Raw genomic sequence first — 26,813 nt, 5'->3', positions numbered from 1 at the left:
AATTAACACATGTGGAATTATATTCATAACAAACAAGTGTAAAACAACTGAAAATATGTCATATTCTAGGTTCTTCAAAGTAGCCACCTTTTGCTTTGATTACTGCTTTGCACACTCCTGGCATTCTCTTGATGAGCTTCAAGAGGTAGTCCCCTGAAATGGTTTTCACTTCACAGGTGTGCCCTGTCAGGTTTAATAAGTGGGATTTCTTGCCTTATAAATGGGGTTGGGACCATCAGTTGCGTTGAGGAGAAGTCAGGTGGATACACAGCTGATAGTCCTACTGAATAGACTGTTAGAATTTGTATTATGGCAAGAAAAAAGCAGCTAAGTAAAGAAAAACGAGTGGCCATCATTACTTTAAGAAATGAAGGTCAGTCAGTCAGCCGAAAAAATTGGGAAAACTTTGAAAGTAAGGGCTATTTGACCATGAAGGAGAGTGATGGGGTGCTGCGCCAGATGACCTGGCCTCCACAGTCACCGGACCTGAACCCAATCGAGATGGTTTGGGGTGAGCTGGACCGCAGAGTGAAGGCAAAAGGGCCAACAAGTGCTAAGCATCTCTGGGAACTCCTTCAAGACTGTTGGAAGACCATTTCAGGGGACTACCTCTTGATGCTCATCAAGAGAATGCCAAGAGTGTGCAAAGCAGTAATCAAAGCAAAAGGGGGTTACTTTGAAGAACCTAGAATATGACATATTTTCAGTTGTTTCACACTTGTTTGTTATGTATATAATTCCACATGTGTTAATTCATAGTTTTGATGCCTTCATAGTCATGAAAATAAAGAAAACTCTTTGAATGAGAAGGTGTGTCCAAACTTTTGGTCTGTACTGGATATTAAAAGTAAAAAAAAAAATATTAAACAATAAACAAATACAAATTAAAAGAATAAAAAAGTGCAACATTTTTTTATAAAGACTCTGTGTCCCCCTTTTTTTTTATTTGGAGTTTCAAAAGCTTTATTTTGCAAAAGCAGATGTACAGAATGAAATGAAGTTAGAGGAGGATATGAACAATTCTCCTGAAAAATATTATATTAACTGGCAAGTTAACAATGGTATGATACATGATAGATCACAAGTTACAAATGAGTCATTGCTTCTAATTGCGAAAAGTTCTGGAAATTTTCGAGAGAGAGACAGCTTCCCGTCCACACTTCAGAGGGCCAAACAAGGATTAATATGATGGTTTATTTAAAAGGGAGTTGTGTGAATAGATAAGGTATAGGATGAAAGCTCTAGAGATTCACATCATCTCCCAAAACCTCTGTGGATCTTCCAAGCGAGCCATATGGAGTTGAACTTATGAATAGATCTCATTTCGCAGTGGGAAATTTCCTCCATTCTATATATCTGATCGACTCTGGCGAACCAATGCTCAATAGAAGGGGTATCAGACGCAAGCCAGTGGTGCGGGATTAAAAATCTAGCCGCGTTAACCAGCTGTCTGAAGAGGCCAAGTTTGGAATCCTGCAGGATGTAGGGTATATGTTCAGGAGAGCAATCTCTGGTTGAGGTGGCAGAGAGGCCCCGCAGATTATGTTACATAGGTCAAAAATCTGCTTCCACCAGTCCAGTAGGGGAGGGCAATCCCACCAAATATGTAGGAAGGAGCCTCTAGATTTTGAGCACCTCCAGCATGTGTCTGAGGCAGACGCTGAATATAGGCAGGTTATAGAGGCTGCAGCAGGTGGGATGGTGCGTTTCATAACCCGGCAGGGTTATTATGGGTCAGGGTTAAGCGGATAAGGGGACACCCTTACTACAGTGTTATTTACTGGGGGTTAATAGGAAAATGAAGCTCGCCTTATTTTTACATGAACAAAGCAGACTAATGGGCCAAGGTAGTAGGAACTAAACCAAGAACCAGGGGAAAACTAGAACCTCCAGGTTCATCAAAGCGTCGCAGAGCGAGAAAGTGGGAACTCCGTCAGAGTTCAGTAGCTATGAAAACTGGTTACTGATTAGGATGGTTAGAGTCAGAAGTAATCCGCATAGATTCTTCTTGGAGTTAAGGGTGAGTTCTTCCTCTTCTGACGTTGAGCTTTCGGGGTTCTTCTCATCTCAAACGGGTTTGATTTTGGAATCTCAGGAAGAGAAGATAAATCTTGTATAAAGTCCCAGTTCTCGATTTTCATGGGTTGTATCTCCAGGTGGTCGAACATCTGGGCAAGATCTGTGTGAGAATGCATATTGTGTCTGCGGCCATTAAAGGCAAAGGTGAGACCGAAAGGAAATGTCCAGCGGTATGGGACCTTTTGATTCCTGAGCCAGTCCGTCAATGGTTTGAGGGCTTTGCGTTTCTTTAATGTAGTGGGTGACAGATCTTGGTATATATTGATGACTGCACCATTGTATGTAAAATCAGAGGAGTTGCGGGATTTGTATAGAACTGCTTCTTTGTCTTGGTAATTGAGGAAGCAACATATTATGTCCCTAGGTGGGTCTGAAGCGTTTGGCTGGGGCCGCAAAGCTCTGTGGGCCCTTTCTAAGATGATTTGCGAGGGGTAATCAGGACCTAAAAGATCTTTGCAAATGGCTAGAATCGCAGTCGGTACCTCAGATGCGGTGATGGATTCTGGGACTCCGCAGAATCGGAGGTTGTTTCTCCTTCCGCGGTTCTCCTGGTCCTCCAGGGCTGTGTGAACCGCGTTTAGATGGTCTTGGCATTTCTAATTGCTGACTGAAGCCGCTGTTTGACAATCTAGCATGGCAGCTTGTGAGGTTTCCAGCTTCTCTACTCTGCCCCCAATGTGTCTCACGTCTTGGTGGAGGGAGGCCAGTTCATGAGCCACTGGTTCCAGAGCTCTCGATAAGGTCTTTTTGAGGAATTTCCTTGAAATCGGAAGACTCTGTGAGCCCCTTGATTCCTCCGTGTCGCTCTCGGCGTCAGATGCCTCATGTTTACTCATGGAGGCCTCAGTTTGTGATGCGGGCGCCATCTTGGATTTTTTTTGCGGCGCATATAGCAGCAGCTTTCTTGATGAATTTATCCATATCACCTTCACCAGTCGGGTTCTTTTGATGGCGGGTGGAGTCCCCTGGTTTGGGGTTTCCTATTTTCACCATTTTATAATAACTAATAAGATCATACACTGCAATGTCACCAGTATTTCGATGTGTCAGTAAACTTTAACAAGTAGAATCCCGTGGAATTAATTACAGTGCGTGTATACAAAAAGCCAGCAGGCACTTACTGATAAGCACACTCAGAGGCGCGTATGTTCATACATCTGGATTCATTTGCCGCTTGTTACGATTTTTCTCTTGCGATTCTTCAGTGTCTCTCCTAGCGCTGTCTTCTGCTCTCCCCGTGGCACGCGGAGTGATGATAAAAATAAAAAAAATACAAAATAAAAAAAATACAAAAAAAAGGGAAAAAAAGGAAAATGTGCAAAATAAAAAAGTCAGTGTCCCCCAAAGGTCTTTTTGTAGCAGAAATATATTTAAAAAAAAAAAGAATTTTTAAAAAATAATTTAAGAAAAAAATGCCCACACCAACCCAAACCATTACAATTATCACCCCATTCATGTGAAACTATACATATTGTATAATAAAACGATCCAACACATATAGGGAACTAATTATAATAATTTGCATATTTAAATAATGAGCTATAGTTTGAATAAAAATGACTTAAAAAAAAAATTGTACAGTTTCCCCCTAATAAAGCTAAAAAAATATATTAAAAAGCCCTGTGTCATATAATAAGAAGCTGCAAAATTTATTTTGGTAGTCCAAAAAATTAAAAAGTGAGCGCCGTTCTCTGTAGTGACGTAAAACACTCATTTGTGAATAGGAGGCAGGAAGGAAACGTCGCCACTAAAAGCAGTTTCCCAGTTAAAATGATTTTTAACAAGTTCCTGCTGCATGGTCCCTGAAACAGAAGATTCCTACTTTCCTGCTCCGTGCTGCTCTCGCTGTCTCCATCTTCCGGTCCCGGAGCAACTCTCCAGCAAATGACTGGCTTCAGCGGTGAAACGCTGCTTGTGGCCACATCACCACTGAGGCCAGTCATTGGCTGGAGAGGTACAAGGGACTATGCCAATAGCCAGCCGGATGTAAACAGCGCTGGAACCAGAAGATGGAGACAACGGGAGCAGGAAAGTATGAATCTTCTGTTTCAGGCCCATGCTGCAGGAACGTGTTAAAAATCTTTTTTTACCAGGAAATCTCTAAGCCCCTGTTAAACGACACGATATTCAGGACAATTACTGGGAACAAGTGTTCTTAGGAACTCTCATTCCTGATATCTGGCGGTATAATCGTGCCGCTGATCAGCTGATAAACAAGGAATCACTCGTTTGTCGGCTGATCTGCATATTTTATCAGGATGAAAGATGTACAATTATCGTCAGTACATCTCACCGTGTAATCAGGAATGTGCTGCCGATAATCAATAGAATTGAATGAGGGAGGAATGACTGCGGTAGTGATCATTCCTCCCCAGTCACTTTGCATTAGCCTGTGTAATAGGCTGATGCAAACAAGCGTTGATTAACTTATTTTTTTGCGGCCCCTTGAGATGTGCGATGTGACAATGCGGCCCCCAGACCAAAAAAGGTTGTGCACCCCTGTTCTAAAGCATTTTTTGGCTTGTATTAGTGGGAAAAAAGGGCTTATTAGCCGTTGTGTGGTCAAGTGAGAAAATTACAGCCCTTTTTGGCGTATATTAGTGCCAAAAAATATATATATTATATGCAGTTCAGCGGTGCAGTTATATATTCTAAAGCCCTTTTTGGCGTGTATTAGTCGCAAAAATATATATATTATTTGCTGTTCTGCGGTGCAGTTATATGTTCTAAAGCCTTTTGTGGTGTGTATAAGTGCAAAAAAATAAGGGCCTATTTGCCGTTCAGCTGTGCAGTTATATGTTCTAAAACCCCTTTTGGCATGTATTAGTGGCAAAAAATTATATATTATTTGTCATTCAGCGGTGCAGTTGTATGTATGTTCTAAAGCCCTTTTTTTGCCGTGTATTAGTGGCAAAAAAAAAAATATTATTTGCAGTTCAATGGTGCAGTTATATGTTTTAAAGCCCTTTTTGGCATGTATTAATGGCAAAAAAATATATATTATTTGCTGTTCAATAGTGCAGTTATATGTTCTAAAGCCTTTTGTGGAGTGCATTAGTGGCACAAAAAAATGTATTTGCTGTTGTGTGGTGAAGTGAGAAAATTACAGCCCTTTTTGCGTATATTAGTGGCAAAAATATATATATTTGCCATTCAGCGGTGCAGTTATATGTTCTAAAGCCCTTTTTGGCATGTATTGTGGCAAAAAAATATATATTATTTGCAGTTCAGCGGTTCAGTTATATGTTCTAAAGCCTTTTGTGGCGTGTATAAATGGAAAAAACAAAGGGCCTATTTGCCTTTCAGTGGTGTAGTTATATGTTCTAAAGCCTTCTTTGGCGTGTATTAGTGGAGAAAAAAAATAGGGCTTGTTAGCCGTTGTGTGGTGAAGTGAGAAAATTACTGACTTTTTTGGGGGTGTTTTAATTTCCTTTTTATTTATTTGATCTAACAGTATGTCAGACAGAGAAGTGCCAAGCCTTGCACAGGAGAGTGGCAGAGGCATAAATGTTTCTCCTTTGACGTGCTCTGATGCCTGGCTGAGAGTCCAGAGGGGGTCTGTACGGGTGGGTGGGTTCATTTTTTGACCCCTCTGTATATATATATCCATTTGGCCTCCTCTGTATATATATATCCATTTTGTCCTCTCTTTATATATATTCCATTTGTCCCCGTGTATATATTCAATTTTTTGCCCCCACTGTATATATTTCATTTTTTGCCCCCTCTGCATATATTTAATTTTTTTTTATTTTTTGCGTTTTGCCCCTGTATATTTTATGATTTTGCCTCCGGGGCCAGGCCCCTATGAAGGATTTGCTGCCAGTGCCGTGCCACTGTCCCGCACTGCCCGGTCCCTCCCTGTGAGTATAAAGCCGGCAGTGTGTGCACATTTACACATACAAAAAAAATAATACTTACCTACAGTACTCTGCTCCGGATGTGGCCCGCGGGCCGTAGGTTAGGCATCACTGACCTATACAAATCTGTGATGAAAATCTGCATCAAGATGTGGAATGATTAAAGCTCAGTAGTACGGAGCAGCACATACTCCATGTGTTGCCATATGGACACAGCTCAGCCATGTGAATGATTTATGATAATCTGACACGGCCAGGAATAGATCTGTGAAATATAATAATTTTTAATTGATCACCAGCCATTTCAAAGAATGGAATATTAAAAAAGAATACAAATTAATATTTAAAAGCATGTATTTTACATCTCCAGTTATCTTGCTAATGGTAATGTTAAGGCCTCATGCACACGACAGTAATTTTTCACGGTCCGCAAAACGGGGTTCCGTTGTTCCGTGATCCGTTTTTATTTCCGTGTGTCTTCCTTGATTTTTGGAGGATCACCAGACATGAAAAGTGAAAAAAAAATGTAAGTCAAGTTTGCCTTGCAAATGATAGGTAAAAAACGGACACGGATCACGGACGCGGATGACAATCTTCTGTGCCTCTGTGTTTTTTCACGGACCCATTGACTTGATTGGGTCCGCGAACCATTGTCCGTGAAAAAACAGGTCTTATTTTTTTGACGGACTGGAAACACGGATCACGGACGACAAACGGTGCATTATCCGAGTTTATTTTTTTGACGGACTGGAAACACGGATCACGGACGACAAACGGTGCATTATCCGAGTTTTCAACGGACCCATTGAAAGTCAATATATCTCCCCTGCAGCAACCTGCAGGGGAGACCCGGGAGAAGGGGAGTAGTAGATGTGGCACTGATAGGAGTGGTAGTAGTTCACAGTGGTTGTCCTCACTCCAACGCTCCCTAAGGCATTGCAGTGAATGGAGGATACAACTTTTCTTCCCTCGGGGCATACGCTGGACTTTCTGGGGGTTCCTGCCTGGTGGTGATTGGGTGCCCTTGATGTTAGGTAGATGGGTGCAAGGCAGGAGACGGAGAGTAGATGCCTGTTGGTTATAATAAAGTGTTTACTGAATTAATGATGGGAGTAGCAGTAGTACAAATAGCAGCAGTGAAGGCACAGTGAAGGCTTTTCCCAATGACTGTGTAAAGTCAGCAACAATGATGGTAGCAATCCTTCTTCACTCTCAGCATAAGTTCACTTTGCAATCTTCCCAAATAACCACAGACCTACAGGCTTCTGTTTGGGCCTACTTTGACTGAGCTCTCACATGCAGGTCATGCCTCCAGCTTTGCCCATCTAAGATTCACCACTAACCAGCAGGAAGGGGCCAGCCCATCACCCTAGAAACTGGGCTAAGACTTCCAGTGTTAACTGTTTGATGCCAATACATAACTATTTGGGATATACAGTGCACAGAAAAGAGTACTTTAACAATAAATCACAACATTTAACGCGTTAGCATGAAATTAACCCTTGCAGTGATTCACTGGGTCACTGCATATAGAATATTAAGCCTTAGATGACCACCACCATCACTTTAAATATGGCGCAAGCGCAGCAGGGCAGTAGTTTCATTAAGCAGACACCTGGGGCTAATATCTGCAATCAGCAATAATGCTGATCACAGACACTTAAGGGTACATTCACACGACCGTATGTGTTTTGCGGTCCGCAAATTGCGGATCCGCAAAACACGGATACCGGCCGTGTGAATGTAGCCGGCCCCATGATAGAAATGCCTATCCTTTTCCGCGATTGCGGACAAGAATAGGACATGCTCTATCTTTTTTGTGGGGCCGGATGCGGACAGCACATTGTGAAATGAATGGGTCCGCACCCGTTCCGCAAAATTGCAGAACGGATGCGGAGCCAAAAATACGGTCATGTGAATGTACCCTAACCCCACAGATTGTGTGGTCAAAATTGACAATGGCATCTGAGTGGTGAAAATGCAGGAGTGATGCTCTTCCATGCCTGTAACCTCTTCCCCTCGCTGAGATGGAGGAGACTATTACCTTGTAATGATAGGCCGGATGCCTCTCACAGGTATATTCCAATACAGGCCTGTAGGTGGCAGCACTACATTGGAATATACTGAATTCCATATTAAGTAATTAATTAATGGCAATCAAATCACTGCTTGTCATAGTCACCCAGGTTGACTTTAAAAAAGTAAAAAAAATTGTTTTAAAAAAATAAAAATAAAATATAAAAATTACAATCACCCTCTTTCTCCAGAATTAAAATATAAATAAATAAACATTCAAAAAAGTAAACATCATGGACATCACCACATCTGAAAATGGCCGTGCTAATAAAATCTAAAAACATTATATATGGCGAACAGCCTAATGGTAAAATAAAAAGGGTGTTAAAAGGGTTATCACATGAACACCACCCCTGTCTATATGCTATTTTAGAGTATTGTCATTTTTACATGGTCAGTAACTGGACACTACCCTATGTTGCATCAGTATTTATAAGCCAAAACCAGGTTTAGAACCTACAGAGAAAAAGTATAATGGAAAGATTAGCACTTCTTTTGTGTTTTGGATCCACTTTTTTTTTCCGTTTTCTGGCTTACAAATACTTTTAAAAAAAAAGTACTGCCCATGTGAAAGTGGCCTAGATGCAGGCGCGGATTGGCCCACAGGGGTGCAGGTGAATCCCCTGGTGGGCCCCTGAGCAATGTGGGCCCCTAGTCTCCTAGACTTACTGCACTACATACATATATTCAATGTACAGTATCTTAACCAGCCTGTGTTCATATAAAAAACTTGATAGATTGTTAAAGAAACTCCCCAGTGTATTATTACAGACAAGACCAGAGCTGAGAGGACTTCTAGTTATAGAGGAAAGCTAGCTAGTGTCCTCTTCTCCCCAGGAGCTACCTTCTCAAAGTTGCTTCAGGGACCCCCATATTCAATCATCTGGTAGCATCTTGCTGCTCTTTGAACAGGTAATATTTGAATGAAAGTACAGTGGGCCCCCAAAATAAGTTTTACTGGTGGGCCCTAAGCATCCCAGTCCGACACTGCCTACGTGTGTAATGCCAAAGCCTGGCCTGAGGGTACTAATAATAGAAGCAGGACACAGGGTTTGTGGGTACCATTTCTTTACTCCTAAACCAGTCAGTTATGAAACCAGGCTTCTCCAGTAGAGTAGTATCATGCTTGAATATTGCTTACCAGTTACGAACTGGGTGCCGCGGTGATGGAGCTCCAATTCAGCCACCTTGGTTTCTCAGACTCAGCCTGCCATGTCTCTCACATCTGCCACATCAGCCTGCTCTCAGGCCTAGTTCACACGATCGTTTTTTTTTTGCGAGTGTACGGGCCGTTTTTTTGTGTTCGGTATACGGTCCGTATACGGAACCATTCATTTCAATGGTTCCGCATTAAAAACTGAATGTGTTCCGTAAGCATTCCGTTTCCGTATTTCAGTTTTTCCGTTCCGTTTAAAGATAGGACATGTTCTATTATTGCCCGCAAATCACGTTCCGTGGCTTTATTCAAGTCAATCGGTCCGTTTTTGCGGAACCATCTATTGAAAATGTTATGCCCAGCCCAATTTTTTCTATGTAATTACTGTATACTGGCATACTGAAAAACGGAACGGAAAAACTGAACGGAAAAGGAAACACAACGGAACTCAAAAACGGAACAACGGATCCATAAAAAACGGACCGCAAAAAACTATAAAAGCCATATGTTCGTGTAAACTAGGCCTCAGACTGTTCTCCCTCAACTTATTTTAACTGTGGCTGCTCACACAGCACAGGGGTCCACACTACTCTTGTTCTGCCCCCCACTGACTTAGCGGGAAACCAAGGTTACTTTATACAAGTCCCCTGGACTCATCCCTGGTAGGTCTTATGGCCACGTACCACATGGCAACTCCAGTGAGTCAAAGCAGCGGAAATTCCCTCCTTACAAATATGGCATGTTAACCACCTATTTACAATGACGGCTGGCTAAACTGCCATTAGCAGATCCTTCACCTCTGCACCCCCATAAAATCATTGCAAACATAATAAAATAACACTCACATATTGTAACAATAAAACCAGAGGACTTTTCACAATCTTACACGTGGTCTTCCCCAATTTTGGAAAATGTGCTGCCATGTAATACCTGGACATGAAATATCTGGCGTGTCAAGGCTTCCTCTTCCAAAATAAGCTGTTGCCGGGGGTTGCTGGTCTTCATGGTGGCTACTTTCTGAAAAGCACTGAAAAGTCTCTGATCAAATAACTTCTTTTTAGAATAGTAAAAGAATAAATAATTGTGGTTAAAATGAGGCAAAACCTGTAAATACTTACATGCTGCTTTGTGAGACTATTTGCAGTAGGGCCCCAGAAAAAAGTGCACTTAGGCTACTTTCACACTAGCGTTCGGAGCGGATCCGTCTGATGTTTCATCAGACGGATCCGCTCCGATAATGCAGACGTTCGCATCCGTTCAGAACGGATCCGTCTGCATTAAAACGTAGAAAATTTTCTAAGTATGAAAGTAGCCTGAGCGGATCCGTTCAGACTTTACATTGTAAGTCAATGGGGAACGGATCCGTTTGAAGATTGAGCCATATAGTGTCATCTTCAAGCGGATCCGTCCCCATTGACTTACATTGTAAGTCTGGACGGATCCGCTCGCCTCCGCACGGCCAGGCGGACACCCGAACGCTGCAAGCAGCGTTCAGGTGTCCGCTCACTGAGCGGAGCGGAGGCTGAGCGCTGGCAGGCGGATGCATTCTCAGTGGATCCGCCTCCACTGAGAATGCATTGGGGCCAGACGGATGCGTTCGGGGCCGCTCGTAAGCCCCTTCAAACGGAGCGCACGAGCGGACACCCGAACGCTAGTGTGAAAGTAGCCTTACTTGTGGTTTACTGTGATGCGGTAGAAAGCTCACAGTGTATGCACCTGGGTTTTGGTGCAATTGTGAAACACGTGTGAATGAGGTCTAATAAGGTTTTTTTTATTATTTTTTTTAGTCCCACTTCATACTTTTCATTTCCTATCCCCTAGGGCCTCGATCAGACACCATTCAGGGGGAGGTATATGCTACATTACTGTCTGAGAATTCACGTCTAAGAGAAGAACTGGAGAAAGCTCGACTGACTACCACAGTAATACCACAGCATGTTCCTGTGAGTAGCAAATGGACAAAACCTAATAAAAGTAAAAAAGTATTATTTTTTATGAATTCTTTATCACTGAATGGATTGTTTAATCTGGGCAAGTCCAAGTCAAAGAAAAAAGTAATAGCAATGATAGAACTACTGAACCCTTTTCTCATTTAGGCCCCATTCACACGTCCGCAATTTCGTTCCACATTTTGCAGGACAGAATTGCGGACCCATTAATTTCTATGGGGCCGCACGATGTGCTGCCCGGATACGGAATTGCAGACCCGCACTTCCGGGTCCGCAATTCCGTTCTCGAAAAAAAAAAAACATGTCCTATTCTTGTCCGCAATTGCAGACAAGAATAGGCATATTCTATTAGTGCCGGCGATGTGCGGTCTGCAAAATGCGGAACGCACATTGCCTGTGTCTGTGTTTTGCGGATCCGTGGATCCGCAAAACACATTACGGAAGTGTGAATGGAGCCTTAGAGAATTTGTAGACAATTCAATTTATAGCGTCTCTCCGAGTGACGTACTGGATAATGTTAACGATTAAGGGCTCCTGCACACGACAGTATGGCTTTGTCAGTGTTTTTGCGGTCCGTTTTTTACGGATCCGTTGTTCTGTTTTTTGTTTCCGTTGTGTTTCCGTTTCCTTTCCGTTTTTCCATTTCGTATGTGTTCAGTTTTTTTGGCGGACCCATTGACTTGAATGGAGCCAAGCACTGTGATTTGCGGACAAGAATAGGACATGTACTATCTTTTCACGGTACGGAAATACTGAAACGGAATGCACACGGAGACACTTCAGCTTTTTTTGCTGAACCATTGAAATGAATGGTTCAGTATATGTACCGCATACTGAACTAAAAAAATGGCCAGTATACTGAACTCAAAATACTGTCGTGAGCATGAGCCCTAACAGAGATGAATGATAACCAATAGCTTTATTGTTGATCTCATCTGTGATCATACAATGCATGCCGGCTAATTTCAATCATTCAGAAACAAGTGATGCATAATGATAACTTTCTAGTTTAAATAAGCCTTAGGCCCCTTTCACACGGGTGAGTATTCCGCGCGGATGCGATGCGTGAGGTGAACCCGCACTGAATACCAACCCATTCATTTCTATGGGGCTGTTCACATGAGCGGTGATTTTCACGCATCACTTGTGCGTTGCGTGAAAATCGCAGCATGCTCTATATTCTGCGTTTTTCACGCAACGCAGGCCCCATAGAAGTGAATGGGGCTGCGTGAAAATCGCAAGCCTCCGCAAGCAAGTGCGGATGCGGTGCGATTTTCACGCACGGTTGCTAGGAGACGATCGGGATGGAGTCCCGATCATTATTATTATTTTCCCTTATAACATGGTAATAAAGGGAAAATAATAGCATTCTGAATACAGAACTAGCGCTGGAGGGATTAAAAATAAAATAAAAAATAATTTTACTCACCTTAGTCCACTTGATAGCGCAGCCAGCATCTCCTTCTGTATTCTTTCTTTAGGACCTGGGTAAAGGACCTTTGATGATGTCACTCCGGTCATCACATGGTACGTCACATCATCTTTTACCATGGTGATGGATCATGTGATGACCGGAGTGACATCATCAAAGGTCCTTTACCCAGGTCCTAAAGAAAGAATACAGAAGGAGATGCCGGCTGCGCTATCAAGTGGACTAAGGTAAGTTACATTTTTTTTATATATTTTTTTAACCCCTCCAGCGCTATTTTACTTTGCATTCTGTATTCAGAATGCTATTATTTTCCCTTATAACCATGTTATAAGGGGAAATAATACAATCTACAGAACACCGATCCCAAGCCCGAACTTCTGTGAAGAAGTTCGGGTTTGGGTACCAAACACGCGTGATTTTTCTCACGCGAGTGCAAAACGCATTACAATGTTTTGCACTCGCGCTGAAAAATCGCGGGTGTTCCCGCAACGCACCCGCACATTTTCCCACAACGCCCGTGTGAAAGAGGCCTTATAGTTTTGTGGTTTAAAGGGGTTGTCTAGTTTCCTATATTGAGGAGCTGTCCTTAATATCAGATTGGCAGGGGTGTAATTACCGGCACCCCTGTCAACCAGATGGTTAAAGAGAACGCAGTGCTCCTGCATGCTCTGCATTCTCTTCATTGTTTATCAATCAGCGTTGGCATGTGTAGTGCAGTGTAATTACAGCTCCTCTGTCCCATTCACTTGAATGGGACAGAGTGTAACTACAATTGCTCCTTTGCATTGAATTTAATGGAGGAGCTGTAATTACACCTGCTCGCCTCTGCGATGCCAACGTCAATAAGGTAAACAGTGAAGAGAAAGCGACACTTGCAGGAGCACTGAGTTCTCTTCTCCTCAAATAGCTGATGGGTGCGAGGTGCCTGGAGTCGGACCCTCCGACATCAATATAGGATACCACACAACCCCTTTAACTTATATTTTACTTATTTAAAACCTAGTGTTGGGCGCGAATATTCGAATAGCGAATATTAATCGCGAATATCGGCACTTTGAGAATTCGCAAATATTTTGAATATAATGATATATATTCGTAATTTCGAATATTCTAGATTTTTTTTTCATCAGTAACCTCCCTTCTTGCTTGTGGGCCAATAAGAAGGCTGCAATGTTTTTGTCTGAGCTTAGCAACATCCCTAGTAACCAATAGGAAAATTGCCTACCCCTTACTATATAAGAACCTTCCCAGCAGCCATTTTCTTTAGTTTTATGGAGTTCTGAAAGAGACAGCAGTGTCATTGCTGACAGTGTCTGTGCTTTGCTGTGTCATTACATTAGATAGATAGCTTATATATATAATACAGATAGTTAGTGGGAGATAGTCAGTGTAGGTTAGATAGTGATATAGTGGAGCTGTAGCTGAGGTTCTGCTGTCCATACATACATGCTACATACATAGTGCTGTATGTATGTACAGTACAGACCAAAGGTTTGGACACACCTTCTCATTCAAAGAGTTTTCTTTATTTTCATGACTATGAAGGCATCAAAACTATGAATTAACACATGTGGAATTATATACATAACAAACAAGTGTGAAACAACTGAAAATATGTCATATTCTAGGTTCTTCAAAGTAAAGTAGCCACCTTTTGCTTTGATTACTGCTTTGCACACTCTTGGCATTCTCTTGATGAGCTTCAAGAGGTAGTCCCCTGAAATGGTCTTCCAACAGTCTTGAAGGAGTTCCCAGAGATGCTTAGCACTTGTTGGCCCTTTTGCCTTCCATCTGCGGTCCAGCTCACCCCAAACCATCTCGATTGGGTTCAGGTCCGGTGACTGTGGAGGCCAGGTCATCTGGCGCAGCACCCCATCACTCTCCTTCATGGTCAAATAGCCCTTACTTTCAAAGTTTTCCCAATTTTTCGGCTGACTGACTGACCTTAATTTCTTAAAGTAATGATGGCCACTAGTTTTTCTTTACTTAGCTGCTTTTTTCTTGCCATAATACCAGTTCTAACAGTCTATTCAGTAGGACTATCAGCTGTGTATCCACCTGACTTCTCCTTAACGCAACTGATAGTCCCAACCCCATTTATAAGGCAAGAAATCCCACTTATTAAACCTGACAGGGCACACCTGTGAAGTGAAAACCATTTCAGGGGACTAGCTCTTGAAGCTCATCAAGAGAATGCCAAGAGTGTGCAAAGCAGTAATCAAAGCAAAAGGTGGCTACTTTGAAGAACCTAGAATATGACATATTTTCAGTTGTTTCACACTTGTTTGTTAAGTATATAATTCCACATGTGTTAATTCACAGTTTTGATGCCTTCAGTGTGAATCTACAATTTTCATAGTCATGAAAATAAAGAAAACTCTTTGAATGAGGTGTGTCCAAACTTTTGGTCTGTACTGTATGTATGCTACATACATACATACATACATAGTGCTGTGATGTCACAAGTTCACAACAATACTTAGTGCACCAATCACTAATAAGTAGTCAGACCTGTTAAAATGTGAAGTTGCATGTATTGCGCCAAAATATTTGCATCATTAGTGCCGATTTCCGGGGACTGGATATTACGGATGTGCTAGCGGCCATCTAGCAACCCATGTCCTCAGCTCTATACACAAAATCCTGGTGACAGGTTCCCTTTAACATGATTGGTAATTTGCCACGGGGTAGACAGTTGTTTGATGATTATGTTAAATCTAAGTTTATACCATTTCTGTTTTGTTTTTGTTTTTTCAGAGAACTTTTTAGGCTTGTTGTTGTTGTAATTTATGTAATTTGTATTATTTCCATATATTTTTTTTTCCATTATATCAAATGCGATATTTTTGAGGCAAATATTTTTTTATTTCAGATACATGAAACATTTACTGATAGCGAGAAACTTTCCCTTCTCAGTAAGCTGGAAAAATCCCAAGCGAGAGTACAAAGCCTGGAGAGAGAGGTAACAGTAGAAACAATATGACATTTGTAAATGTACTGTGGTTGCTTCTGAGTCATTGTGGGTTCTTACTGTTTATCTGTTCCTGGCAGCTGGAGGAGGCGGCTCGACGATGGGGCCGGGAGAAACAGCAGCTCCTAACTCAACTTTCTGAGGAGCAGATGGGATTCAGTCGGACCCATACTACAGTTCTTCATCATTTTCCTACGGTAAGGACCATGCTCTGCTAATGATGGATAGATTATTATATGCTATATGGAGGTCATTTATTATACTGAAATACGCCTATGTGTATTTCAGGCGCAGAAAGCCTCTATCTTTAACTTTGCCCCGCTCACGCCAAGTCTAAAATTGTGGGTGTGGCGTGGGCGGAGAAGGGGACACAGTCATAATTTTCTACGCCTATGTTAGGCTTTGAAAATGGTCTAAATGTAAGACAGCAAGGAAGCTGTCTTACATTTAGAGCTGGCACTGTGCCTCTGTATAATTTCGGGGGGTTCCTGCCAGCTATGCTGCTTTATTAAGACAAACGTCTAAAACGCCGGTCTTAATAAATGTGCCCCTATGTCTTCAAGTTGTATGCAGTATATAATCAATTATTTTTCTGCTTTGTGTCAACTGCCTCATTTCAAGACAGTAGCATTCTTAAATATATGTTTCACATTGTTCCATCAATGTTTTTAGTTATCAGAAATCAAACATTTTCTTTTAAGAGGTTTCCAGTAAAAACTCAGATATGTTGTTGCATGAAAAAACAATACCTTCAAGATTACCTTAAAGGTGTTGGTGCAGGAGTCTGTTAAAAAAAAGTCCTCAAAGCTGAGCATGTTGTACCTGGTGAAAAACTCATATTTATTTGCTCTCCACCGCTCCATTTCAGCTTAATGGCTCCTTTCAGAGGTCTTCCAGTCCTCCTCTTGTAATCTTCTGAATGGACAATGTGACATGCGCTGCTGCAGCCAGTGAGTGGCCTCAGTGGTGACATGTTAATTGGCTGCAGCAATACACATGACCCGATCTGTCTGGAAGTTTAGAGTATGAGAGGACCACTGAAGAGAGCCAGAATGGAGCTGTGGGAAACAGGTGAGTATGAGTGATTCAAGTACAACACGGTGCAAGGATCCCCAAAGCTGGACAACCCCTTTAAATCTGCATAAGTTTACACATTTTTGTATATTATTATGAATTTCAGTGGGTAACCAGTCCAGATTCTGACACGCAATAAATCCCCTGACATTTCTCCATGACATGTCAGTGGATTTCCAAAAAGTGGATAATCCCTTTAAGTAAAACAGAGTGCCTGTAGTCCATTGCAAACCCTTTTGCTGTCCTGCTGTCTATTGAAAACTCATAAATATGGGTTTATCCCATTTTCCACATTTGCTGTTATAATGAAGCAGTCATCAGCTCTTCTTACTTTCATCGATAACATTTTTCTCCCATATTTTCTATTAAATGCTTTTGCTTAGTGTTCTCTTTACTTTTTAAGGCATTTTGTGGACAAAGGCATTTTTACAATAGTGAAGGACTTGGAACTCAAAAGTCCGGGTATCCATTATTGTTTGTTGAGCACCAAAGTGCTCGGGTGCTCGAGTAGAACACCTCGGGATGCTCGGGTGCTCTACCAAGCACCCGAGCACAATGGAAGTCAATGGGAGAACCCGAGCATTAAATCAGGCACCCCCTGCTCTGAAGAGGGGAGGGTGTCTGGTTCACAGGAAAAGGTCAGAAAGGAAGAGGCACTCCAATACAACCTGTATATCACATAAAGGAGGGCCTCATTCACATTGTGGTACAATTGTTCAGGTAGTGGGACTCTTACACTCATAAAGCCTATGCACTAAGTGAAAGGGCTGCCAAAATTTACAAGGAACCGGCAATCTAGTACACCCTTTATTACACATAAAGGAGGGCATCATACACCCCCTTGAAAAATTATGATTGATGGCCTGCTGGTGACCCTCAAAAAGTATTGGAACAAGGGCCTGCTAATCTGACCACTAAAACATTAGGGGCGAGGGCCTTCTGCTTATCTGACCATCTAAAACATTAGGGGTGAGGGTCTGCTGCTGAGCTGACCATCTAAAACATTAGGGGTGAGGGTCTGCTGCTGAGCTGACCATTTAAAACATTAGGGGAGAGGGTCTGCTGCTGAGCTGACCCTCTAAAACATTATGGGCGAGGGCCTGCTGGTGACCCTAAAAAACATTATGAACAAGGGCCTGCTGGTGACCCTCTAAAACATGGGTGTCAAACATGCGGCCCGCGGGCCGCATGCGGCCCGCAATGAATATCTTTGCGGCCCGGCAAAGATATTCATTGCTCTGGTTACCTGGAGGCGGGCGGAGATAAAATAAAAAAGTCAGAGGCGGTCCAGGAGCGGTTGAAGGATGGCGGAGCAGTTGGAGGCGGTCCAGGAGAGGATGGAGGCTGGCGGAGGCGGTCCAGGAGAGGATGGAGGTGCGCAGAGGTAAACGTCACGTCCTGATGTGACGTCATCAGGCTCCGCCTGGAGTTCTGACATGCTGCGGACGGCGCCATTGCGGCTATAGACGCAGGGTACCAGATTCACAAGGTAAGAAAGGTACCGTATTTTTCGCCCCATAACTGCGTCTTATAGGGCGAATGCTTCCATTTTACAGCGCAGTTTGCGACGCTGCAGCATCGCAGACTGCTATGTATGAGCCGGGAGAGAGGAGGGGCTGGAGTCCGAGCCCCGCCGCTCACCAAAGTATTTATAAACGTGAATCCTTATCCTGTTATTAAGTTGAACTAACGCTGCCCTCTCCCATGTTCCCATGTTCCCCTGTATCCCCATAGCACTTACTTAAGCTTCAATAGCAGGCAGAGCGGACGGCAGCAGTAACGTCACTCACTGACGTCGAGCGCCTGCTCCGCCCACTTTATGAATGAAGCAGGCGGAGCAGGCGGAGCAGACGCGCGACGTCAGTGAGTGACGTTACTGGTGCCGTCCGCTCTGCCTGCTATGGAAGCGTGTTCGTAAGTGCTGTGGGGATACAGGGGAACATGGGAACATGGGAGAGCGCAGCGTTAGTTCAACTTAATAACAGGATAAGGATTCACGTTTATAAATACTTCGGTGAGCAGAGGGCCGGTGTATTGGGGGACACTGTTATGAGGGGGATCTGTGGATGACATATAGCAGTGTCATCCACAGATCCCCCCCATAACAGTTCCATCCACAGATCCCCCCACCTCATAACAATGCCATCCACAGATATCCCACCCCATAGCAGTACATCCACAGATATCCCACCCCATAACAGTTCCATCCACAGATCCCCCACCTCATAACAATGCCATCCACAGATCCCCCATAACAGCACCATCCACAGACCCCCCACCCCATAACAATGCCATCCACAGATCCCCCCACCCCATAACAATGCCACCCACAGATATCCCACCCCATAGCAGTACCATCCACAGATCCCCATAACAGTGCCATCCACAGATCCCCCATAACAGTGCCATCCACAGATCCCCCATAACAGTGCCATCCACAGATCCCTATAACAGTGCCATCCACAGATCCCCCATAACAGCACCATCCACAGATCCCCCATAACAGCGCCATCCACAGATCCCCCATAACAGTGCCATCCACAGATCCCCCATAACAGTGCCATCCACAGATCCCCCATTACAGTGCCATCCACAGGTCCCCCATAACAGTGCCCTCCACAGATCCCCCACATGACAGTGCGTCATCCACAGATCCCCCATAATAGTGTCATGCACAGACCACCATTAATTCAAAGCCCACCAAAAGCACAACTTTTGGTTAAAATTTTTTTTTTCTTATTTTCCTCCTCAAAAACCTAGGTGCGTCTTATAGTGAAGTTTAATATTTGTATATATATATAGGTCTCACTTGTGTTATTGGGCAACGGGATGTTCGGGGTCAGCAGTCATGAAACAACAATGTTGTTCTATGAAAATGTACGATTTTTTTTATTTTTTTTTGATGCGGCCCACATAAACTTAAATTTTGTTTTTTTGGCCCATGTTAGCCTTTGAGTTTGACATGCTTGCTCTAAAACATTATGGGCGAGGGCCTGCCGGTGACCCTCAAAAACATTATGGGCGAGGGCCTGCTGGTGACCCTCAAAAACATTATGGGCGGAGGCCTGCTGGTGACCCTCTAAAACATTATGGGTGAGGGCCTGCTGCTGAGCTGACCCTCTAAAACATTAGGAGCGGTATTTGGGGTAGGTTTTGAGAAACCGCTGAACCACTAGGTTGAACACGTGGGCTAGGCATGGTATGTGTGTGAGCTTGCCGAGCTCCAAAACCACCACCAAGTTACGGCCATTATCAGACACAACTATGCCTGGTTGTAGGTTGAGTGGCGGGAGCCACAGCTCAGTCTGGTCCCTTATCCCCTGCCACAGCTCTGCAGTGGTGTGCTGTTTGTCACCTAAGCAGATCAGTTTAAGCATGGCCTGTTGCCGCTTGGTGGTGAGGTTGCTAGTGTTCACGCCCCTGCTCATTTTGGTACGGCACAGGTTGCAAATGACAATTCTTTTATAGTCAGCACTTTCCTCAAAAAAGGGCCAGACTGCGGAACACCTACCCCTTGGCAAGGGAGATCGCTGCAATGGGGTGCTCTGGGGAACAGTTGCGGGCCTGCTTGGTGTGGCCCACCTTCTCCCTTTTGCCACCCCACTGCCTCTTCCAGCCTGTTGTGGTGCTGCAGATCCCTTCCCCTCTGTACTGCTGTCCTCGCTCGGCTTGCCACCTTCCCAGGTTGGGTCAGTGACTTCATCATCCACCACCTCCTCTTCCACTTCCTCACTCTGGTTATCCTCCTGACTTGTTGACCTAACAACAACCTCAGTTATTGACAACTGTGTCTCATCCTCATCATCAACCTCTTGAGACACTAATTGCGGTTGACTTATTGGTAACTGTGTCTCATCATCATCATCCACCTCGTGAAACACAAATTGCCATTCCCCACCATCATCTTCTTGTGACTGTGGATGCTCAAGAGTTTGGGAATCAGGGCACAATATCTCCTCATGTCCCTCTTCAAGTGGGCTTGTCGAAAGGCCCAAATCAAGGAATGGCGATGAAAAGGAGGAAGGAGTATCAGGGTGAGGATTCTGTTGACCAGACTCTTGGCTACTGAGACTGGACTTTGTGGAAGACAGGGTGGTGCTTAACCGACTGGAAGCATTATCTGCTGCAATCCATCTTGGTCGCACTGGTCTGACTTCGAGAGTGGTGTCCTGCGCCGCCCTGCAAACTGGGACATGAAGCTAGGTATCGTGGATGAGTGTGTTTCTTGTGCTCTGGCAGCAGGCACAGTTTCACCGCGCCCAGGGCCACAGCCTCTGCGTGCACCATCAGCAGCACGGCCACTTCCCCGTCCCTTACTGCTCGCCTTGCGCATATTAAATGGTATATATGCTTGCAAGTATGTCACACATAGTGTTGATCATGAGTATTCGAATTGCGAATTTGTATCGCGAATATCAGCACTTCGAGAATTCGCGAATATTTAGAATAAAGTGATATATATTTGTAATTTCGATTATTTGTGATTTTTTTTTTAATCAGTACACATGATCCCTCCATGCTTCTAGCTTGTGGGCCAATGAGAAGGCTGCAATATCTTTGACTTTAGGAGTAGTGTTGATTGCAAATTTTCGTAATGCAAATTTTTATCGCCAATTTTTCAATTGCCGATTTCCGCAATCAAGAAAATAATGACTGGAGATAACGAATTCGCGAATATATGGCGAATATTCTCCCAAATATTAGTGAAATATCACGATCTCGAATATTGCCCCTGCCGCTCATCACTAGTCACACATACAGTAGCACAGGTTTTGTAAGTGTATGCGCAAATAAAGTACACAGAATGTCACAGATATTTTTAGGATGCGCACACGTTAAACAGGAGATATAGCACAAATAATGTTGCTGTCTGCAGTATCTATAAAAAAAGTACACTGAATGTCACAGATAATTTTAGGATGTGCAAACGTTATACAGGAGGTTTAGCGCAAGCAATGTCGCTGTCACCAGCGGCTAATAAAAAAATTACTCTGAATTAATGTCACTGGTATTTAGGACGCACAAACGTTATACAAGAGGTATAGCGCAAGTAATGTCGCTATCACCAGCGGCTAATAAAAATTACACTGAATTAATGTCGCTGATATCTAGGATGGGTAAACGTTATTCAGGAAATGTAGCGCAGGTAATGTAACTGTCCGCAGCGGACACCGTCTACGGAAAAAGTACACTGGATGTCACAGATATTTTTAGGCTGCGCACACGTTACACAGGAGATGTAGCGCAGATAACATCACTGTCTGCAGCAGCCAAACAATTGAAGGCTATTTAGCGCAGGTTGCGCTAAAAATATACAGTATATTGCTGCCAGATTCAACAATAGTCCTTAAAAGGACTTTTGGGTCTCTAACAAGTTTTTTCAATAAAAAATTACTATTTCACTCCCTACACTATATGTCCCTTCTTCAGCACAGCTCTCCCTGACTAAGGCCTCTTGCACACAAACGTTTTTTTTTCTGTTTACGTTCCGTTTTTTGCATTCCGTATACGGAACCATTCATTTCAATGGATCCGCAAATAAAACGGAAGGTACTCTGTATGCCTTCCATTTCCGTATTTCCGTTCCGTTCAAAGATAGAACACGTCCTATTATTGTCCGCATAACAGACAAGGATAGTACTGTTCTATCAGTGGCCAGCTGTTCCGTTCCGGACCGCAAAATACTGAAAAAGCCATACGGTCGTGTGCAAGAGGCCTAAGACTGAGCCGAACACTTGTCATCGGGTGCTATATAGCACCCGATGACTCGTTTCGGCCAGCCAATCACTTTAATGCCAGTAGCCAACATGGCTTTGGCATTACAGTGAATGGCAGTACTTATCTGCACGTTTATTGGCTGCATAGCAGCCAACAAACGTGCGGGGAGGAGACTCGCGATGTGCCGAGCATAGCGATGCTCGAGCCGAACTGGTGTTCAGCCGAGCATGCTCGCTCAACACTAGTATCCATGTTTTGCGGATGCGTGGTTTCTGGACCGCAAAATGGATAGTCATGTGCATGAGGCCTAAGGGTATCCATGCACGGCATATTTATTGCAGGGATTTATGTGACTCTCCTTTTTAACTGAATAGGGCCTGCAAAAATCCATGCACATACTGCAGAAACAACCCAGTTTAAATGTATGACACGGCAATTAATGCGCGCGGTGTGTGAACTAGGGTGGCCACTGGCTTCACCAAAGAAAGCTGGACCTCACCAGCCACGCCTACCTCGAGGGTGCCACATCCCCACATCCGTGAAGCCACGCCCCCATATCCGGCCACGAAAAAAACAGGGGGAGGAGAGGGAAGAAGGGAGGTGAGCTGGGGGCAGCCAGGGTGCTTCTCTTCCCCTCAGTCAGCCACAGGGAGCCATGTCTGCATCTCTAGTGACTGACTGGGGGTGAAAGAAGCCTCAGTCAGTTGCTGCAGCTCGCGCTCACACAGCGCAATGCTGCTGTCTGAGCGTGCGCTACTGAAAGGGTGGATATCCCTGTGTCTGTCCAGGTTCTGCGCCGGACGGAGGACAGGGAGCCTGAAAACTAGACTGTTTGGCCTAAAACTGGACGTCTGGCCACCCTAGTGTGAATATACCCTAAAGATGGCCATACTCATTTAATTATTGTCAGCCAAACGTTGTGATTTTGGTGGGATAGACAACTGTGTTATCCTTAAAGGGTTTGTAGAGTGCCATAATATTGAAGGCCTATCCTCATGGCAGGTCATTAATATCAGATCGGTGGAGGTCTGATTTCTAGCACCCCTGCCAAATAGCTGTTTGAGGTGGTTGTGCTGCTCGTACGAGCGCTGCGTCCTCTTCAGTATTTACCTGCTTGGCCCGATGTAGCAATCGATTGCTGGGAAGGAGGCATTCCTTCCCGACAATCGCTTTCTCATCAGTAAAGGAGGCGCTGCATTCACATGCAGCGATCTCCTCCACAGTATTTGAAGGAGCGATGCTAACGCCATCACTCGTCCCCATACAGAATCTTTGTTTGCCAGCAGCAGAGAACTGTTAAGACGGCACAAACTACTGCCCATAAACCATGATTTCGGTGACCTCATGAAAGATTCAATTACCGGATGAACGAGCGTTTTGCTTTTTCATCGTGTAATTGGCGGCATCTTTACACAGGCAGATTATCGATAATTAGCAACTGTACATACTCTAGGTAGCTATAATCTGCCCGAATGTTGGACGGTGTAAAGGGGCCATTACTCCAATCTACCCATTAAGAACACATGCATGCTTTGCTAAGCTGAGCAGGTGTATTGGGGGAAGGGGAACGTGAGGAGGGATAGCCAGCTAATGGTTCTAGCAAGATGGCTCCTTTCCTTCTCTTGGAGAAACCTCTTTGCATGTAATGCAGTAAGAAATAATAACAGTCATTTTGCCAATTATGATTAATCTTCAAGGAGAAAATAATGAATTATAGTCATTTGTTACATACCAATTTAATGTCTTTATTTTGTTCATTACTCATGATATGTTATCCTCCATGTTACGGTGACTTACCCATTTTTCTTATATTTTTTAATGAATTATGACCCTGGTGACTCTGGAGCGCCTAATCCTTCAACCATTATTCACAGTCTGGACCATTGTCAAGCTTTAATATAGAATGATACCTCTGGTACTCCAGACGGTTGTTACTGCTTAATCATATATATGTCATTTGTGTAGTACTGTTCACTAAAAATGTATCTTCTAAAAAATACATACACCCTTTCACTTACTTCATGCTTCTTGTCTTTGCAGAAAGAACCAGAGCTGCCTACAAGGAGACCCACCAAGCTAGATCCTTTAATATAACAGTATCTTATATAAGATCCTGAAGGACTGTTAATATTATTTTCCAATAGGATTACTATGTAATCTTGTCTTGTGTACCAATGGAAATCATTATACATGGTTCAATGGCTCCAGCCACAGAGGTCACAGTAAAGAGTTTGTCACTATGTTTGGACACTGGAAAGAAGGGAGACTGCAAGAGACGGAATTACTGTAGACTGCACATAAGTATCACACATTTATTACCAAATTATTTTAATTAGTGCTAATATAAGTAATCCTTACGCCTCTTTCACACATCAGTAATTCACAGACGTGTGCTGTCCATGGTCATCATGGACAACACACGTACCTATTGACTTTAATATGTGTATGTTCACATAAGTGTTTTTTCACGGACCGTGAATCCAAAGTGACACCACGGATGCATGCCCTAATTTGTTTGTGATTACAGATCCCTCATGCACATTATAGTCTATGGGTCCATGAAAACTATAGACACAACATGGATGCCACAGAAAAAACTAGTCCTGTCGACAGGACTATTTTTTCCGTCATGCATAACGGAACCAAACGGAACCGTTATTTGTCCCCATAGACATGTATTAGGACAGAGCAAAACGGAATGCTTCTTAAAGACTTCCTCTTTGCATTCCATTATTTTCCGTTATAACTCTGTTATAACAGAACCCTATAACGGAATTTCATAACGCGAACCCGCCCTATACAAAACTCTGCAGCCCAGAAACAATGAGTCTGCATGAGGGCGAGTGATGGAAATAGCCATCTCACAGCCTCATACACTGGAAGCGATTGCTGCATCTAAATGTAGCTCCTCACCATCACTGACCAGCAGTGAATTGTCGGGATGGAACACTTAGTTCCTGATAATTGTAAATGCGCCTTAAAATGGTTTTCTGAGATTTTAATACTGATAAACTATCCTCAGGATAGGTCATAAATATCTGATCGGTTGGGGTCCGACACCCAGGACCCCTGCCAATCAGCTGTGTGAGAAGGCACCGGCGCTCCTGTGAGCAAAGCGGCCTTCTCGCAGCTTATAAAGCACAGTGCACATTGTACATTGTATAGTGGCTATGATAGGTATCGCACTCGGTCCTATACACTTCAAGCTGAGCTGAGCTGTGCCTAGAACAAGTGATCGATGAACATGTCGTCACTGACATAGGAAAAGCTGGAGAAGGATGCGGCACTCACAGGAGCACCAGTGCCATTTCAAACAGCTGTGTCGGACCTCCACCAATCACATACTGATGACCTATCCTAAGGATAGGTCATCAGTGTTAAAGTCTCGGAAAACCCCTTTAAGTATCATCTCTGTTTAGAGTTGTATTACTGATACTGTACCTTGGGGCAATGGGCCCATTATAAATGTGCCTTATTAATAGAAAATAATCTTTTGACAGAATACGTTTTGTAATCTAATTTTATAAAAGTTTTGTAAATTACATCACAAATAAAAACGGTTAACAAGGAACAAAGAGTCTTGTGAGTTTCATTTAATTGGAATTAGAACACAAAAATAGAGGATAACCCATTTTCATCAACTTACTCCTTCTACCTACGGCAAAAGGGTTGTGGTGATCTTAAAGGCATGTGGCACCATTTTCTGGTCTGTACAGATCACTTTACTGCAGTTACCTGCTTATCTGTCATTCTTCCATTATGTAAGTGGTCATTAGCATGTGGGAGGAACAGGAATCTTAGAACTGCAATGGCTGACCTCACCTTCCATCAGGATGTAGTGCACGTAGACTCACACTATGACCTGACGCTGTGCACTGTCAGGTCACAGTACAGCGTGGCGGGAAGAAGACTAGGGAGGGTAAGTGAATCTGCCAAGAGGCAGCGCCGTCCGGAGCTCTTATCTGAGGTCTGATTGGGGCTGATCTGAGGCTAATGGAGGGTGGGAATGGTCTGATCTGAGGCTGGGGAGGGTCTGATGGGGTCTGATCTGAGGCTGGGGTCTGATAGGGGTCTGATCTGAGGCGGGGGGCTATTGGGGGTCTGATACGAGGCTGGGAGGTCTATTGGGGGTCTGATCTGAGGCTGGGGGGTCTGATCTGAGGCTGGATGTCTGATAGGGGTCTAATCTGAGGCTGGGGGGCTATTGGGGGCCTGATATGAGGCTGGGGGGTCTAATGGGGACTGATCAGAGGCTAGGGATGGTCTAATTGGGTTTGATCTGAGGCTGGGAGGTCTGATGGGGCTGTGATCTGAGGCTGGGGGTCTCCTCTAAGGCTGGGGAGGGTCTGATGGGTGTCTGATCTAAGGCTGGGGAGGCTCTGATGATGGTTTGATCTGGGTCTGATCTGAGGCTGATGTAGGCTGGGGGTCTGATCTGAGGCTGATATAGGCTGGGGGGTCTGATAGGAGGGTGATGGAGGTGGGGGCAGATCTGAGG

The 26,813-nt window shown here is 43.8% G+C and overlaps 1 protein-coding gene across 1 annotated transcript in view; it reads left to right on the top strand.

Moving 5' to 3' along the window:
- Positions 1-25,787, top strand: part of CCDC33 (coiled-coil domain containing 33) — a 117,629-nt gene extending 91,842 nt beyond the window's left edge. Inside the window, exons 20-24 of the mRNA XM_040413703.1 lie at positions 10,993-11,114; positions 15,425-15,514; positions 15,604-15,720; positions 24,356-25,342; positions 25,683-25,787. Coding sequence (XP_040269637.1) covers positions 10,993-11,114; positions 15,425-15,514; positions 15,604-15,720; positions 24,356-24,409 — 383 coding nt within the window. The 3' untranslated portion in view covers positions 24,410-25,342; positions 25,683-25,787. The remainder of the gene's footprint in view (positions 1-10,992; positions 11,115-15,424; positions 15,515-15,603; positions 15,721-24,355; positions 25,343-25,682) is intronic.
- Positions 25,788-26,813: the final 1,026 nt, after the last annotated feature.

This window comes from Bufo bufo, chromosome 1, assembly GCF_905171765.1.
Source record: "Bufo bufo chromosome 1, aBufBuf1.1, whole genome shotgun sequence".
In the NCBI taxonomy this organism is placed as follows: Eukaryota; Metazoa; Chordata; class Amphibia; order Anura; family Bufonidae; genus Bufo; species Bufo bufo.
The sequence above is the reverse complement of the archived record's forward strand: the minus strand, read 5'-3'. Positions and strand labels throughout refer to the sequence as shown.